The sequence below is a fragment of the Ipomoea nil genome, unplaced genomic scaffold (genome assembly GCF_001879475.1).
Source record: "Ipomoea nil cultivar Tokyo-kokei standard unplaced genomic scaffold, Asagao_1.1 scaffold0457, whole genome shotgun sequence".
NCBI classification, from domain to species: Eukaryota; Viridiplantae; Streptophyta; class Magnoliopsida; order Solanales; family Convolvulaceae; genus Ipomoea; species Ipomoea nil.
The window spans coordinates 770,750-790,895 of NW_017616885.1; the positions used below are offsets into that span (position 1 = coordinate 770,750).

Genomic DNA, 20,146 nt, shown 5'->3' on the forward strand with positions numbered 1-20,146 from the left:
GCTTAATAACAAGTAGAAGATATTCAAATTGAACAAAATATTAAAGATATTCAAATTGAACAAAATATTAATGATATTCAATATTACATGAAGGTTGTTTAATGGATCAATAGAATGACAACGACTCCGAATTGGTGTGCCAACCTTTGGACTTGCTTGTGCATCTCTTCCATTTTCTAATCTTTTCAGCCACTTTCTCATAAACCTTCTTCTCCATCATCTCCTCAAGATCACTAACTGAACCAACCCCAGCTAATTTCCACGACTTATGCATATCCGGTTTACCAAACACATCCCGGATTTTGGCGTGCACTCCAACACCTATCACATACCCACCGTACTCATTGGTGCCAAGAGCTACTGTCAAATATATCATTTTTTCTTTTTGATTGGAATGAGCCTTGACATATCTCTTCACACTTCCCGACCTATTTCAACACGAACAAGATTTAAAATTTACATGTTAGCTAGCATTTTCGTCAATAATATATATATATATATATATATATATATATATATATATATATATATATATATATATATATATATTTAAAGTATTTGTATTACTTACATGGATGCCATTGCAAATTCTTCGTATCCTTTGCATTTGCAAACAAACGTTTGAATCTTGGAATCGCCGGTATATACCACAACAACTTAGCTAGAGGACCTTTCTTCTACTCACATGCATCATCGAGCCCTTTCCGTTTATAACGTAATAATGCTCCACACTTCGGACACACATGCAAGTCTTTGTATTGTTTCCAATACAAAATACAACCGTTTGGACATGCATGGATCCTTTCCATCTCCATACTCAACGGACATAACATTTTCTTTGCCTCATAAGTTTAACAAGGAAGTTCATTCTCATTAGGAAGCATGCCCTTTAAAAGCTCTAATGACTCCGTGAAACTCTTATCACTCCACCTATTTTTTGCTTTTACGTTATACAATTTAAGCACTACTGATAACTTAGTAAATTTACTACATCCAGAAAACAAAGGTTTTCCAGAACTCTCAAAAAAACTTTCAAACTCTTGAGGCATTTCATTCAAATCCCCTTGCATATCACGCATCAATTTATCTAGCCGGTCATTGTCTCCATCATTTCCAACATTATCTTCGTTACTTTGATCTTTCTCTATATTTTTTCTACATTTTCTTTGATTTGCACTTTCACTAGTAGGTAAAGTTTCACCATGCCATATCCACCGGTCATATCCTGGTTTAAAACCACGACGTATCAAATGACTCTTAATTTGTTCAGAACTACAAAACTTTTTTAAATTTCTACAATCATAACAAGGGCACATTATATAATTTTCACCAATTTGACTTGCATATTCCTCAAAAATTTTTATAAAGTCTTGAACCCCATGAACATATTCAAGTGTATTGCGTTTTTTATACATCCAACTCCGATCCATATCTCCTATATATTGTCACACAACATTTAAATATGATAAATGAGTTAGTTTACTTGAGTTATAACTTAAAGACTCAAATTCAAACTTTAACTAAAAAATTCTAAAATGTATTGTTCAACATTTTAATCACAAGAGAAATTTTCAATTTTGGTCATATGACTATAGGGCCTTTGTTAATTTCAGCACCTGACTTTCAAAAGTGTCAATTTAGTACCTTGACTATGCAATTTTTATCAATTTTGGTCACTCAGGTCAAATTGTCGGCCAAATTTTGCCAAAAAATTTTAACAGTTAAAATAATGAGGGTATTTTAGTCATTCCACATCTCTTCAATCATTTTCCCCAGACTAAGCTTCTTCCCGGTGGCAACCACTCCACCACCGCCGCCCAAAATCTCATCTTTGAACGCAGTTTCCAGATCCAAAACTTGCGCCGCACCTTGCGCCTCACCTTCCCCCTGATTCATACGCATTTTCTGCCCAAAACTCAGCCCATAACAAACTTAAATACAGAAAAGAAAAAAGAAAAAAAAATCTTGCTCAAAACACAGTACACGAAGCCTGTGGATAAAGAAGAGAGCATACACTCTCTTTCATTCGTTGTTTTGCTTTCTCGCCCATTGACAAATGCTAGTACCACAATCAAGATTCGACGTCAAGGAGACATATTTTCCTCCTTTATAGAGCTTTACCGGAACTCTTTTTCCCTGATCAAAAGCGCAACAGTGTTCATTTTCGCCATCATTATCATGATAATAAAAAGGAAGGGGCCGAAGATGACACGGATTGCCAATCAAAAAGATGCATGAGTCAAACTGAAAGGTGTGTTGCTGCGACGGATTCGCTGGAAAAGATGAATTCGTCGGAGAAAAAGGAAGAGATGTGAAATGACTAAAATACCCTCTTTATTTTAACTGTCAAAATTTTTCGGCGAAATTTGGCCAGCAATTTGACTGGAGTGACCAAAATTGATAAAAATTGCATAGTCAAGGTACTAAATTGACACTTTTAAAAGTCAGGTGCTGAAATTAACAAAGCCCCTATAGTCATATGACTAAAACTGAAATTTTCTCTTTATCACAATAACATAACAACAATATATATAGTTCGAGATTTAACTAAATAATTTAAAATTTAAAATATTATCTAAAACTAATTAATCTAAATTAATTATACAGAATACACATTTTTTTATGTACATACACAATAACACACAATTATCTAAACTAAAATAAACAAAAAAAAAAATCTACAATGTATTATTTAACATTTCTATAACACAATAACAACTATACACACACACACACCATCAACGTTAGGAAAATACCCAACAAAAACACACACAAATTAGGTACGCATCACCAAAAACACACCATTAGGTGTGATTAAAAACATCATACAGTGTTCGAAAATATATCATTGGGGGTGGTGAGTTATATAATGTATTTTTCTGGGTCTGTTGTGTATTTTTTGGTGTTTTTTTGCATTTCATTGTGGTGTGTTTCCTTTACACTGTTGGTGCATGTTGTTAACACTTTTGGTGTATTCTGAAATTCCGCCGCACCGCTGCAAGGAAAGACCCCGCCGCATTTGAACTTTCTTCTATATATATATATATATATATATATATATATATATATATATATATATATATATAGGCTTCGAATCCGGTGCACCCCCCTAATTAGATGAGCCCGTGAGATCTCCTGATATCCATAGATTGATTACCCATCAATGGTTGAGATCATGAGACATCTTAAAATAAACTAAAGATTCATTATTCAGAAAGGGACTGAATAGTAATTGTACTTGTTTGGCTAATTATGGATACATTTATATTGGGATGTTAAGCATTAAATGAGGGATATTATTACAGCAATTTGGTTTTGTGATTTTATTCGCACGGCCCTGGAGATAAATATGGCGTCAGACATCTCAATTTTGAAGACGAAGGGGTTGGGATGCACAAACAATCAACTAGCGCAAAATTGGGATGGCTTTTATGAGCACAGGTATTTGCATTAGCGCGTTACGGCTTGTGCGTGCTATTTTTGTTTGTTTGTTTTTTTTTTATATGGTATTATTGAATAAAGAATTAATAAACATTTCCATCCAATATAACTGCGATACCTACTGCACGTACTTTCTGGAATAAAAAGACAAAAAATAACGTGGCCTGTGCATGAACGGCCGCCAGGCGTGTGCGTACGGACGCATGTGTAGACCTACTGTATCCAAATACCCATTAACATTTATAGAGTCTGAAATAGATAAAATGTTATTGAGAAAAAAAGTTAAACACCATATTGCGGTAGTTAATTGATGAATAAATGGAGATGTGGTTACTATTTGTGCAATGGCACCATTAAAAAAAAAAAAAAGGAAAAAGAAGGCCTGTGCGTAAATGTAGATTACGCATGTGCGTAGACAGTAATAATTTCAAACCATGGACAAAATTGAGTGACACATCTGTAAAACGAAAATGTTAACATGGAATTCCAAAAACAATTCGACAAAAAATACCGTGGCCTGAGAGTGAACCGTCGGCAGGTCCTGTGCGTGTAGACACATATGTCGCGGAACTGTACGCAATTACCCATTACTATATACAAGATATGGAATAGATAGAATTTAAATCATAAAGGAGTTAAGCGTCAGAGTGCGGTGGGTTATCGATGAATAAATGGATGTTGGATTAGTATTTGTATAATACAAGCCAAAAAACACAAAAAAAAAAAAAAGAAAAAGAAAAAGAAAAAAGGCGTGTGCATGATAGTAGCGTATGCATGTGCGTAGGTGCTGGGATTTTCAAACACACGATAATATTAAGTGGAACTGGAGGACACATCTTTATTACGAAAATGTTAAGGTCGAAATTCAAAAACTAACACCAACTACTTGGAAAGCGGAACCAAAGTCAGAAACCCCAGCTAACGCATCGGACTCCAAAGTCAGGCCCGGGAGGTCATTGTGGAGCTCCATAAAGTGGACCATATCCTCCAAAGCTCCAGCTAACGCATCGGACTTCTCGGCATATATCGCAGCCACAGTCTACAACATTAAAAAATTGTGTTCATATTACAATGCATTCACCCCTTTACATCCCCCTGTTTATACTATAATGCATTAACCTCCTACCCCATACGCACATAGCATACTTGTAAAAAAAAAAAAAAAAAAAAAAAAAAAAAAAAAAAAACAGCAAGCTACATTACCAGCAAGAATCCAACCTCATTGCAACAAAAAAAAAGCCATTACGAAACAAACACAAATCGAACCCCATTACGCACAAACCTATACTAATTAAAGCTACACCATGTTTACACTGTACTGCATTCACCGCCTAACCCCTACGCACATAGCATACTTGAAAAAACAACTTGAACTATTTTATCGGCAAAAATCTAACCTCAGCATAATAAAAAAACCTCAATACGAAACAAAACACACATAGACCAGTTACAACACCATTAGCATGACCACCAACACCCTACCCCCCACAAAAAAAAAAAATGCACTAATCACAGACTATGTCTGTGCATTCTGGGTGTCTATTTTGTTTAGTTTTCAATTAATTAGTTTAAATTAATAGTTTAATTTTACAAATCCAGTAGGCATGTTTCATTATTTTTTTGCAGTTGATGGTACTCTGAATGGTTGTAGTAAGGACGTAATGGTGAATGCATGGGGGGCTTTTAAGCATGTGCAAACTGGGAAATACTAATCATGGCCATCTTTCACCTGCTTCAACGACTGTGCATACAAAATATACATACCAAAAATATACAGATTACCAACTAGGTAAATATTCAACCACCCCCGTGCATGCCATAACAACACATCGACCAAAAATTATAAAAACGGGTTAGTGGCAAAAGACATCAAAAAAAAAAAAAGTACATAGATAAACACCACAAAAATCCTAAATACGCCTGTCTTTTCTGCGCCGGCGTACAACCTTACTTACTGCAACGGGGCTATCCACAACAGTCTGCTCATCCTGCGGTGCATCCGCAGCCACCCCATCAGCATGTCCCATCTCAACTCCCGCATCTGCCCCTCCTAAAGTCGACTGCTGCTGATCCTGAACTGAGCTGGACGGAGGAATAACTTCACCAACGTTTTTCTGTTGTGCAGCAACGACACATGCATCAACGGCATTCAAAATCTCGGGGTCCCTCCACATCTCCGTCCAACTTCGGCAGCATCAGCCTGTGGCATAGATTCAACAACATTGCCAGCACACACTGGCTCAACGGCTACAACAACAACCGGCTCAAACGGAACATCAATTGGGAATGACAAGAAGTATTTAGAGTAATAAAAAAAACGAAAAATAAAAAACACATACTCAAACCCAAAACTGCATCCCCATACTGTGGATATGTCTGACTTTTTACCAAAAAAAAAAAAAAAACATTATAATGCATAAAACTAAGGAACAAAAACAACACAAGCAATCCAAAAACCTGTAGTGCCCATTAGCAGCAACACAATAATAGTGGCGCACCAACACACTAACAGTGCGCACCAACCAAAAAAGAAAAAAAAAAATAAGCAGAAGCAATTTCCAACAACACTTTATCTCTAACTTGCACAAACCTGCAAACATATACGCACAAACCACCCAAAAAAAACTAGTGCCAATTAGCATCTACAATTCACCCTAACTTGCACAAGGTGATGTAGTACTATGCACAAACCTTCCACAATTATCCCTAAATTGCACAAACCTGCAAACATAAACGCACAAACCACCCAAAAAAAACAGTGCCAATTAGCATCTACAATTTACCCTAACTTGCACAGGGTAACAACTATCCCTAACTTGCACAAATCTGCAAACATATACGCACAAACCACCCAAAAAAACAGTGCAAAGGTGCCACCCACCCCCCACCCCCCCCCCCCCAAAAAAAACCCCAACAGGAAAAAAACCAAGCATATAACAAAAACAACCAACAGACGAACCAAAAAAAAAAAACACAATAGAACACGAGGCAACCCTACATGCACTGCCACCAAACCCATAGTAGTTAAAGCTACAACATGTTTATACTATACTGCATTCACCTCCTAACCCCTATGCACATAGCATACTTGTAAAAAATAATTAAACCACATCACTGGCAAAAATCCAACCTCATTGGAAAAAAAAAATAAAAATAAAAACTCCATTATGAATCAAAAACAAACCCGGACCCGTTAAAACAGCACTAGCATGACCACCCCCCCCCCCCCCCCCCTTCCACAAATTAGCAGTATGCACTAATTACAGGCTCTGTATGCACAAACCAGCTCACAAACAGAAACAAATTGCACTACGCACCACCCAAATACAGTGTATACACATACAAACAAAATAAAGCCACCTCCCAGTATATTGTTTAATAAAAGAACAAATTACCTTTTCAGGAGCAGCAACAAACAGCAAGACAAAAACACACATGGACAAAAAAACACTTTTCAATCCACCACACAATGAACCTGCAAAAACAAGCAGTATAGCACCACCGCACTGCCAGAAATTAACAAAAAAAAAAAAAAAAAAAAAAACGAGCAACCCTAACTCCGGCCAGAAATTAACAACACCGCAACCCCCACCCCCAGCCATGAACATCAAAACTCCGGCCACCAAAAGCCACCGCAAAAACCCCAAAAATTTACATACCCACCGCCGCCATTCCCCCTAGAGAACACCCGCCACTGATCACAACTGCCCCAAACCCTCCCATACTGGTAGAAAAACCCCCAAACAAGAATCCCATACAAAACCCAAGTCAATAACCCACAAGCCCACACCAGACACGAAACTACTATACAACCCAGAAACACAAAAGATAACTGCAAAAAGATTAAAAACCATACGATCAAACCAAAAAAGAGGACACAAAATTTTAAAACCTGGAATGGGATCGGGCGCACACCCCCTAAGCCGCTTAGATCTCCTCGAGCTCGACCCAGCCATGAACAACAACGATCCAAGCACCGCAAAATCGACCACAGAGCCTGGAAGCCCAAAATCACGCGAATGAATATGAAGGCAATCGAAGAAGCAGAGACGACGTTCAGACAGAGGACACACACACAAGACCTAATGAAACGTTGCAAAGAGAAAGAACAAGCAAGAGTCCTAATTTAACTCTGGACAAGACCCAAAACCACGCGCATTAATGACTTAACATAATTAATACTGTCCCAAAAGACAAAACTAACCCCAAACTTAATAAAAAAATCAGGCACTTGACTATACAAAGGATAAAATCTGCACCGTTAAAAGATGAAATCAAACGACTAGGATTAAGGCTCACAAACACATCTAACTAAGGGGGTGCACCGGATTCAAAATCTATATATATATATATATATATATATGTATATATATATATACATACATATATATATATATATATATATATATATATATATATATATATATATATATATATATATATATATATATATATATATATATATATATATATATATAGGGTTGCATTCACATGCAAACCCTCTTAAAATATAAACCTGTCGACAAATATGGGCCATAAGATTAGATTGGATTAATGGACAAATATGGGCCATAAGATTAGATTGGATTAATGGATTAGATTTAATGAGAAAAACACATGTTTGGAACGTAAATAATAATAATAAGGGCATTTAAGATAATTCCATGGTAGCCTAAATATGGTGAAACTGTGATTCTGATTTTTAATACCTAAATTAAAGGGGAGTAATTACAATAGGATTAAATAAAATCAATACAGACGCAAATGGAATACAAAATCAATATAGACACAATTTTTAGGATTAAACAAATATAATTCACATACAGATTAAGACAGTGAATGAACTACCAAATGGAACACAATTTATTATCTTATTTAGAATGATGGTTTTGGAATGCCCATGCACATCATTTAAATTTTAATAAAAATTTAATCTTTATTTTTTTATGGTCAACAGGGGAAGAACAACGTGAACACGATGTACAAGAGTGTGTTATGAAAATAGGTGATGATGGAGCGAAATACTGGAAACCTGCAACACAAAATGAGAAGACGCATACGAAGGACTCGTACATGAATATTTATATTTATCAGACTTATTATTACTAGCACTTGATTTTAACAAAAATAGCCGCGTGGAGTAACATACGCACACAGGAAAATATAAACATTGCACACACCTCACACGCCTATCATACGCAGCTTCAGACACCAAAAAAAAAAAAAAAAAAAAAAAAAAACTTCGTAATCAATTAATGTGTGCACTTTATTCGTAATTTCTGTTACTCGCAGATTAGTGTGGTTTTGAATAAACCATTTGCTATTAAAACAATGTGCATCAAAACCGGGCATCAAAATTGCCGTGCACATTTACAGACAAATGCTAGCACACACCGTATCAAAAATAATAAGTAACTATATTAAAACATGCCGTGCACTTGTTTAGTTAACTGCGAACACACACCCTGTAACAAATAATTAGAACATGTTTTTAAACAAAAAGTGAAGGAACCATGGAACAAAAACATGAGCTAAAAAAAATACATGAAACCGGGCATTAAAACTAACGTGCACCTTTACAGACAAATGTAAGCACACACCCTATCAAATATAATAAGTAATTGTTTTTAAATCTGCCGTGCACATGTTTAGTTAATTGCGAGCACACACCTTCTAAAATATTTATAACCAGATAACACATAAATTTCTACCCCGGCGAGCACACAGACATAGCAAGAAATGCACACGGCTATTAAACTAAGATTTCACAGCGTAATAAACCTATATAAAAATGGAAAATTACATTACTGTCAACAACCTTTTATTTCTACAGAAATGAGAAATAACAAAATTACACAGTGAACAAGATGAGATCTCTTGGGAGTTGGGACCTCGTGTGAGTACGTTGGTGCACCCCCACTTATTCCTTCTCTTCACAAAACATTTTGTTCAATTCTCTTCCCGCATTTGTCCATGTTTCTACTCTACAAAGTCGTAATTCTGTTGTTATAACCTCCCCTCCACCTAAAACAGCTTTATCAATACGCTCAAAAGTTGCATCAGAAGTATGCTCGCCAGTCACTCGGTAGTATACTGATTGAGCCTTGAACCTGCGGCAGTACTCAGAATCACATAATTTGAAAATATCAAACTCTAAAGATATTTAATCATATATATTCCTTAACACAACTTTATTATATTCTAATGGCAATATACCTTAGCAGAGTAGAAACATGGACAAATTGAATATGATTAATAGGGGATATATATAGAATAATACAAGGGATTAAGATAACCAACTATTATTACAGTGTTGGAACTTAGAAATCATATTATCAATTTATTCTCGTTCTGCTTCTGCCACAACCATCTACTATAGACAGTTGTGAACCTTTCCATTGTTAACCACAAGCTGGAAATGATAAAGCTAAGGTACCCTCAATTAGTAACAAGCAGGGCATTCTGCAAGGTTTTACATTTACTTATGAATGTTAATATATTTAGCATGTATGGATGTGAATGATTTTGATATTGAATGAGAAATCAACTGTTCACTATGAAGTATATTGCTGTAGGAAAAAACTAAATATATAGTTGTATGTACAAGTTAACTGCTTACTATGGAGTATATTGTTGCATATTATATTCCATAATAAATTGTTTCCTTGTTGGATGTCCAAATACCTTGTTATTTCAACAATACTTCTTCAGCTGGAGCATTTTGAGATAATATGCATATTTAAAGTCTCATTGGGATACTAATGTTTTAGTGATGTTTAGAGAGAATGCACCAATTTAGTTTTAAAGTTCCATCTTAATTAGAAACTGATCTGATGCATATATACAACCACGAGAAGTAATGTTCATAAGATATATAGGGAAAATTAAATTTGTTTGCATAACATGTAATGGAAGTGACACAGAATAACAGCACCCCCTCCCCCCCCCCCCCCCCCCCCCCACCCACATATCACCTATCCAGAATCAGACCAACCATAACAATTACCTACCAACTAAAACTTAAATTTTCATAATCATTTATTCAACACTTTGAAAGGAAAAGCCAAGTTAAACTAATTTTGAACAGTTGCATATAGCATATATGTAACTCAAACTTAAGCACATGAATAAAGCAGAAATAAATCACCTAAATTTTAAATACAAATCTGAATTTAAACAAAAAAAAAAAAAAAAAAAAAAAAATACTGCAATCATAAGAATGCCATACCATATACCTAAACCTCTTACACCCAACCTCATACCCATACGGCAGAAAACAAACATAAAAAAAAAAAATGCAGAACAACCAAAGAATAGATGAACACAACTAACCCCTCTACCAAAGTCCACCGTCTACACAGCCACCACCCAACACACACCTGCTAAAGCCACCCAAACTCCAGCACCCCACAACCACGGCAGAACGCCGTAAAAAACCCAAAAAAAAAAAAAAAAAATCGGGCAGAAATGCAGCCAAACAACACAACCCAAACCCCATTCCCATTCGTAATAAGTGAGTAATAACCAAAAATAGCAACCAATTAAATGATCAAAAACATGATTAGAAAACCCCCAAAATATGAAATCCTAAATCCCACATAAACATTGCAAAACCCCACAACACAACCAAACAACACACAAATCGCGTAGAAAGAAGAAACCCCCCCACCCAAATACAACAAAAACACACGGAAAACTACAAAAAAAAAAAAAAAAAAAAAAAAAAAAAGAACGGCGATAGCACGTACCTCGGCCGACACCTGCAACCGGTGGTCCCCTCCTCTTCGATATGCCCAGGTCCCCACCTTCTACCATTGATACGTGGAAGGAAAAAACAAGAGATGAAAACACGCGATGCCCGATTCGTGAAGCCGCACGGAACAAGCGAGAGATAGGCAATGGTGAAGCCGAGAATCCCTGCGCGTGGGATAAAAAAGAGGAAGACTAATCTGACTAGGTAAGTACCACAACCAAAAAAACCATATATACCCTTCTAGGCCAAATAAAACCCATCACTTAACGTGAAAACAGCACACACGCGGAAAACATGAAAAACGAATCTGGACCATCCAAATACAATATCCAACGGCCTCATATTGTCCACACGTTTGTATTTTAAACCCTGTTTTCACTGGAATGTAATTCTATATATATATATATATATATATATATATTGCACGGAATAGTGGTAAGACAATGGGCTTAACAAAACGTTGCTGGAATTGTTATCTTAAGGAATACACTACCAGTATAATTAAAATTTTATAACAATGGAATACACATAATATATATATATATATATATATATATATATATATATATATATATATATATATAATTTAATAAATTAAAAACATATTAATAATAACAAATAATAATTATATCAAATAATATATATAACAAATAATTTTAAAAAAAAAAAAAAAAAAAAAAAACCAACCAGCTGCAGTGCAGCGGTGACAACGGCGTGGGCAGAGGCTGGGCTGGAGACGAGGACCGATGGCGGCGATGGAGGAGTCAGGGGGGGGGGGGTGGTGGGGGGGTGCCCGGTGATGGAAATATTGAGTCTGACTCTTCTTGGGTCGCCCAAGTGTGTGGGGTCGAGGAGAAAGTCCGAAGTGCGGGGCCCGCCCTGTAGAGATGTAAAGGACCCAACGACGCATGAATAGGGGTGTTAGTGAACAAAGCTTTCGATAAACTATTCGCGTTCGGTAAGCGTTCGTTTATTAAGGTAAACGAACATTAACAAACAAAATTTAGAGCTCGGTTTATAAACGAACAGAGTTTGAACAGTTGTATGCTCGTTTGCTAAGAAATCGCGAACAAGCTCGTTTGTGTTTATTTAATAATGTTCGTGAACAAGCTCGTTTAGTTTTTGTTTAATAATGTTCGCGAATAAGCTTGTTTGTGTTCGTTTAATATTTATTTGTATTCTTTATGTAGTTGTGTTACTTGTTTGGTTATTTTTCGTGAACATTGATTATTTCTTGTTCACGAACGAATTGTGATCATAGACATGTTCATATGTTTGGTTGTTAAGCATTCACGAACATGTTTATTAACGTGAACGAACATGTTCGCAAATATTAATGAACGTATTCGCAAATATTAATGAACATGTTCGTGAACGTGCTTGTTAACAAACATGTCCGTAAACGTGTTCGTTAATGTTAACGAACATGTTCGTGAACGCGTTCATTAATGTTAACGAACACGTTCGTGAACGTGTTCGCGAACGTTAACAAACACTAATGAACGCTTAACAAACGAACACGAATAAAATTTTCAAAAACCTTAACAAACGAACACGAACACGAACACGAACACTCCAAAATCCTTAACAAATGAACACGAACAAGCTCCGTTCGTTTATGTTCGGTTTGTCAACAGCCCTACACATGAAGGACCAGAGAACAAGCTAAGGATCGGACAATTGTAAGTTTTTTAGTTTTTTATTATTTATTTAAAAAATTATTTTATTTTGTAATAAATTTATTAAAATTTTATTTTAAAATTTAATTAAAAAATTACTAAAGATGAGTTTACTTATTTGGTTCCACATCACCGGATTTTTTGAACTGATTTTTATCAGGCTAAAATATTCTAATTTTAAAATTTTTCGATTTTATCCGGGCACCCCATCAGTTTGAGCTAGGATATGATTGAAATTCCTATATATATTTACCCGTATTGAGTAAACTAACAGCATGGTGAAGTAATTCATTAGCAACGGGGAAACATATATGCAGCTGTGTTGATCAAAGAAAACAACAATTGTCTGGACAAAATGATTGTGGATCGTTGTCAACATGCTTGGTGGGCATGTGCAACCTAGATAATGTTAGGTCGCAATACAAACATACATTTGGCATGCATTACAGCAAAAAGCAATAGGTTAGCTAATTACCTAGGTGAACTTGACCTAATAAATTTTAAATTCAACTAATTAAGAGAATTGCGTTAGCAATATCGGCTAAGGTCACAAGATCAGCATTCTTCTAAATAAAGACACCTAAGAAAAATACCATGCAGTTTGCAAAAAATAAATAAATAAATAAAAATACCATGCATGGCCACACATGTGACAGGACTTACTACTTAGCAGTGGAAGCAGAAACAAATGTGTGATACCCAGCTTCTGCATTAAAACGTACGACAGACCGTGGTTTGTTTCTTTGCAGACCAAGCCAACAAAGACAATAATTGAAAGTGGAACATACAACTTGTATTCTACTTAGAAGTCTCGATCTCTACTCCTCACATGACAAGCAATGATGAGTTATCTTCTTTTTGTAGTCTCGAAAAAGATGTATAGATCAAAAATTTATAAGGTAGTAAAATGTATGAGTAGGTTTTAAATGTCTTAATAGTATTTTACAAATCGAGTAATAATAAGCATACTCTCAAATTCTACACTATTTTTATTCTTTGTTTACAAGTCGTGTTTTGATACATTCAAAAAAGAGCGATCAACAATTTTTATTATTGTTTTTCTTTTCTATCAATAAAATAATTACCACTTTGATGAAAATTTTAATCCATAAAAATTCAGCCTATATCATTTTCGGATGGTGTCCGTCGTTTCCGGCAATTTATATCATGGACCAGTGTCCACACAATATTATAGATCTTGGATCGAAACGACGAAATACATAATTCATATTTGTAAGGTATAGAATTTCATCACACAAGGCACAAAAAAATTACTTACAACACAAGGTATAAAATTTCATAACACAAGGCACACAAAAATCACAACACAAGACACATACACATACACATGTCATATATTTACTTATTTTTCAAATTTTATTTAGGTACATAATTTGTGTTCTTAGGCATAGAATTTCACAACACAAGACAGAAATTCATAAGATAAGACACAATTACTAATTTGTTTCAATTACAGATTGAATTCATACTTATAAGATACAGAATTTCATAACATAAGATATAAAAATTCACAACATAAAACATATAAACATACACAAGGGTCCACAATGCACTGTGAACCCTAGTCCATGGTATAAGGATTGGTCCTTTCTTGTTACGTTGATGAATTGTGTTAGTATCGCGTTACCCGTCAATCATTACTGTTTGGACCATGGTCCACACATTTGTGTAGACCATACTATCAAATAATGTACATTCAGTACATAAATAATGTTTTTTTAATATATTAAAATTGTACATTATATTCAGAAAAAGTACATTATTTGAATACTGAAAGTACATTATTTTATATAATGTACATTCAGTACACGAATAATGTACTATTAGTATATTAGAAATGTACTTTTTATTATGGTCCACGCAACACTGTGAGGACCATGGTCCACACAATAATTTGCGGTTTCCAGTTGCCTTGATTTTTTTATTTTTTGTAATGTGTTGTTTCGGAAAATTCCGACAAATTATTGTGTGGACCATGGCCCACACAATGTTATGTGGACCTTAACAAAAAGTATATTTTAATATACTACATTATTTTTGTACTGAATATACATTATATAATATAATGTACACTCAATACAAAAATAATGTACATCTCCTTAATACAATGTACATTATTTTGTACTGAATGTACATTATTTTTGTATTGAGTGTACATTATATTGTATAATGTATATTCAGTACAAAACTAATGTACATTTAGTATATTAAAATATACTTTTTGTACTGAATGTACATTATTTTTGTATTGAATTTACATTATTTTACAATATATAAAATATGATTCACACAACTTGTGTGAACCATGGTCCACACAATAAGTCAATAATGATTGGAAAATTCCAAGCTTGCCCACATGCAACTTTTGGGCCAATATACTTATCTTGATTGGCATATGTAATCAATGGGCTAGTTAACATATGCATGCTTAACCAATCAGGTTAATTAAGTAACACAATAATTTAAACTAATTAGCCCAAATTAATTTTACCAATTGACCCAACTGAATATGCACCTCAAATGCTTAATTCTTGGTAGTTCGCAAATTATGTTGTGCACATGGTGCACACGGTTGCAAAAACGACGTCGTTTTGACTAAAAACACGTATCCCACTTAAAAAAAAAAAATTCAGGTTCGATTCTCGGTAATAGCATTTTTGTGTGCATAATTTGAACTATATATCCACAATGAATGAACTAAATATCCATAATAAATGAACTAAATATCCACCGTGAATGAATAACTAAAAATCCAAAATTAATGAACTAAATATCCACAATGAATGAACTAAAAATCCAGAATGAATGAACAACATAATGTTATTAAGGGGAATCAAAACTGATTTTTTTTTATATAATAGGACGCACGTTTTTAGTCAAAACGACGTCGTTTTGCAACCGTGTGCACCATACATGGTGCACACGATTGCACAACATAACTATTGTTGGTAGTTAATTATGCATTTAACATCCATTGAAATTTGAATGCAAATCCATTAACTAATATCATCAATGCAGTCTTCATCACCAAGTTTTTAATACTTGTCAACAAAAGGTGAAATTCCTCGCCCTAAAGACCCCATACAGATGTTGTATTGTAACATTAATTCATATTACTTGTCATGCAACATTTTAAAGAATTTTAAGACCAAAACGTAACCTTGGTCAAAGGTTTAGACCTCTTTTTGCAGTGTTATAGATCATAGAGATTGTTATAATTTACATTAATTCATATTACTTGTCATGCAACATTTTAAAGAATTTTAAGACCAAAACGTAACCTTGGTCAAAGGTTTAGACCTCTTTTTGCAGTGTTATAGATCATAGAGATTGTTATAATTTTGGGTGATGAGAGAATCCTACAGTGAGCCACTACCTGAGGGCTTAGGTGTGAAATGGAGCTGAGATTCGAACTCGTGATCTTCTGATTACAAGTTTGTATCCTTAGCAATCTTGACCGGAATTACCCCGAGATTGTTATAATTTTTTTTTTAACTTAGGTGATCTCAGTTTCGCCGGACTAATCCTTAGCCCACAAGACGCGTCCTTAGAGCCTCTGTGGAGGTAAATCGCAAGTCACACAATCAGCCCACCGGCCAGATCCTTATTGAATAAAAGATTTCTAAATTAAATCTCCATGTATATACTCACAATTGCACACATATAACCCCAAGTTTAATTTTATCTGATTGATTATGATAGAAATTGTGTGGTATTGACACACTTATAGAATTATTTTCGTGCTTCCAATATACATATACATACATGTATTCCGACTGATCTAACTGTTCACATAATTTTGCTTTTTAAGCAAACATGAAACATCTAAGTCCCGGCCTCCTCATTTCATGTGCGTGAAAACGACATAATTATAGGATTAAATTCAACTTAAAAGTCACATTATTCGTGCTGGATTCTATTATTTACAAAAAATTTTGTGTTTACTTTTTTCTAAAATTTTATTTTCTATTGCAATTAAAACTAATTATATAAGTGTAATATAAATACGTAATATTTAAAAAAAAAAATTGGACCTAAAATATTTAAGGACCATGTGCCGTCACCCTGAACACTAATCACTAATCACCAATCACTAACAAACATGGTAATGTGTATCAAATCTAAGTTTTGGCAACCTTGGAGTATAAAATTTTAAAAATTATCAAATATTGTTGGCTGAAAATTACATATGCTATTCAATGACTAACTGTCCAAACTTTTTTGATAATTATTTTAGGTGGTCGGTACTCGGTAATATCGAGAGACTTTTTTTTAGTACTACTGACTCTTCTGTTACAATATAGTATTTGTTCATAATAACTTCTTTCTCAACCTACTGAAGCACAAAGAGTCAATAGCGCACTCACTAGGGCTCGAACCCATGACTTTCCATTTGCGAGAGACTTTTTTAGATTTTAGGTTTTCAATAATATAATATATTGATATTGAAGGTGGAGTGAAAAAAGAAAATAAAAAGAAAAAGGAAAGAAAATAAAAGGAAAAAAGCTATCACAAAATAAGAAGAGAGAAGGAAAGTAGAGAAACCATAATATGGTTTGGTTTGCTCCACTCTCAATATGAATCCATCCATGTGTGATTGCATTGTGTCACATGGGATGTCCCTTCTATATTTATATTTCCTAAGCTCATCACTATCCCATTGACCAAACCATCAAATTAATTTCAAATATAACATAAAATAAAACCCCCAAAATCCATTAAACCCATATTTTAACTAATAAACATTAAAACCTTGGATCTAACAAAGAGTAAACATCAAGAAAACATCAATAACGTTACAAAAGCCAACATCTTACTTACCATCAACAAAATCTATTTATTATAAACTATTTATTTCACTAAAAAATGACTTCCACTCACATTTCATAATTAATAATTTATAAATTTCATAAATATTTTGTTCATAATTTACCACCTAAGAATCAATTGAGTTGTCCGTGTGAGCACTTCACGAATATTTTATAAATAATAATTTTATTATATATTTCACGATAATATATCTTGACTTTAATTTGGTGAGTGATAATATAACAAGTCTTGAATTAGAATAATTTGCCTTTACTTAAACTATAACCCCCCCCCCCCTCCCCACCTATTTTGACAACAAATGATACAACTTTAATTATTAGAAATTGAGGTAGAAAGTGACAACTTTGCACTCCACTAACTATAGTTATGAAACATATAATTGTAGTAATATGTAGTATTATTATTACACATTTGAAGTGTCAAACTATAATTATTCGGAAATACAATCCTTGATTGAAAATTTTGTATCCATCCAGTCCTTCCCTTGAGCAAAATTTACAAAGTAAAATTCAGCGAAAGGACAAAATGGGAAAGAAGATACTTAACGGCGGCTGACGTACGTTATTACTAGACACTGACGTCACAGCTGCGGGAGAGCTGATACTTAACGGCGTTTCCGACGACGATTCCGCCGTTCTTAGGGACGTTACCGAAGGGTATGTAAGCGGGGCAGGTGACGTGGAGGTGGTAACGGCCGGAGGTGAAGGAGCCGACTCTCCACTTGACGCGGCCGTTAAGTTTGACGGTGATCCAAACGGCGCCGGCGTCCTGGTCCTGGCGGAGGTCGGGGCCGTTGAACGGCGCAATGGGGACGTTGTTGCCGTAGATGAAGGGGGACCAGAGGTTGGTGTCCTTGTGGCCCTGGTATACCGGCGGGATAACGGTGTAATAGGTGATTTGCTGGTTGTGGTAGGTGGCGAAGGCGTCGAGGCGGTCGTAGTAGACGCCGATGCGGCGGTTGGGGTTGTGGGAGGAGACGGTGACTTGGATGGTGGTGGAGAAGATGTTGGGGGCGGAGACGTTGAAGTTGTAGATGGTGGCGTCCTGGAGGATGAAGCGAGGCTTCTTGGGCTGGAGAACCGCCCAGACGATGAGGATGGTGAGGAGGATGAGGAAGAGGAGGATAAGGATGCAGCCGCAGAGTTGCCGGACGGCCTTCTGCTTCCGGTCTTTGTGGATGCTGCACTCCTTCCCGGACATTTTTTTTATTTTTCCGGCGGGTTTTGGTTTTCCGGTGGCCTTGGGAGGTAAAGGTATGTGGGAGAATGGGAAAGGATATGATATGGCCTGGGGATAGTTATCTATCTATACAGCGCTCTCTCTATTTTGGGACCCTTCCGTCCTTATGCGCCTACCTTGGCTTTATTATGCACTTGTCCAATTGTATATGCAACCATAATTTTTAATTGTGCGTAAATCTCTCAGTCAGTTGTCTAATCGGATGTCTACAAAGTCACTGAGAGTATCCTCAATAATTTAGTTTTTACACAAATTTTTAAAAGTCAAGTAAGAAAGTTGAGAAAAGAAAATAAATAAATAAATAAATGAGGGTGGTCGCCAATTCCTCAAGGGCGGTGCAGGTGTGCTCAACGCGCGCACCAACTGTCATTTTTTTTCTTTTTAATTATTTGGTGGAGCCCATATTAGCAGACAAAAATCTATCCCTCCCACAAGCAATCGTTATATCGTGGACCGCGTTGCATAATCGATTATGCACCGTACATCAAAACGGCGTCATTTCTTTAAGTAAAGAAACGGCGCGTTGTTAGTGTTAACGGAGTGACACTACAGTGTTTCTAAACCAACACTGCCTCACGTATTATTTTAATTATTTGGTGGGGCCCACATTAAGAGACAAAAATATATCCCTCCTGCAAGCAGTTGTTATATCGTGGACCGCGGTGCATAATCGATTATGCACCGTGCATCAAAACAGCGCGTTGTTAATGTTAACAGAGTGACACTACTAATGTATCTAAACCAACACTGTCTCACATATTATTTTAATTATTTGGTAGGGCCCACATTAAGAAACAAAAATCGATCCCTCCTTCAAGAACCCAACATTCTCTCACTCTTACATATGATTCGAAGTCTCAAAAACATTCTAAAAACTCTATTGAGAATGCTCTGAGGAGATTAGTCACGGAGTTTGATAGTAAAAACTCTAGATACATCCAATTTTTTATTTTTAATTCCAATTATAATTCTATATATATAAATAATTATAACAATTTTTTAAATTAATGAATGTAAATCATCATAAAATAACATGAACCTTTGACTAAAAACAATATCAGGCGTTCTCTCTAGTTAATAGACTAAAACTCAATACGTAATAATTATTTTAATTCGAACCAACAGTGTGAAGTTGATATTGTTTCTATTTAACTAGTTAAATACGTAATCTCAATTTGCTCTT

At 35.2% G+C, this 20,146-nt stretch overlaps 1 protein-coding gene across 1 annotated transcript; it reads right to left on the reverse strand.

Annotated features, from left to right (window-relative positions):
* Window positions 1-18,107: 18,107 nt before the first annotated feature.
* Window positions 18,108-19,086, reverse strand: LOC109172981 (NDR1/HIN1-like protein 12). The gene has a single exon (XM_019322228.1). It carries the CDS (start codon window positions 18,922-18,924, stop codon window positions 18,292-18,294), a length of 633 nt encoding a protein of 210 aa, XP_019177773.1. The 5' UTR covers window positions 18,925-19,086; the 3' UTR covers window positions 18,108-18,291.
* Window positions 19,087-20,146: the final 1,060 nt, after the last annotated feature.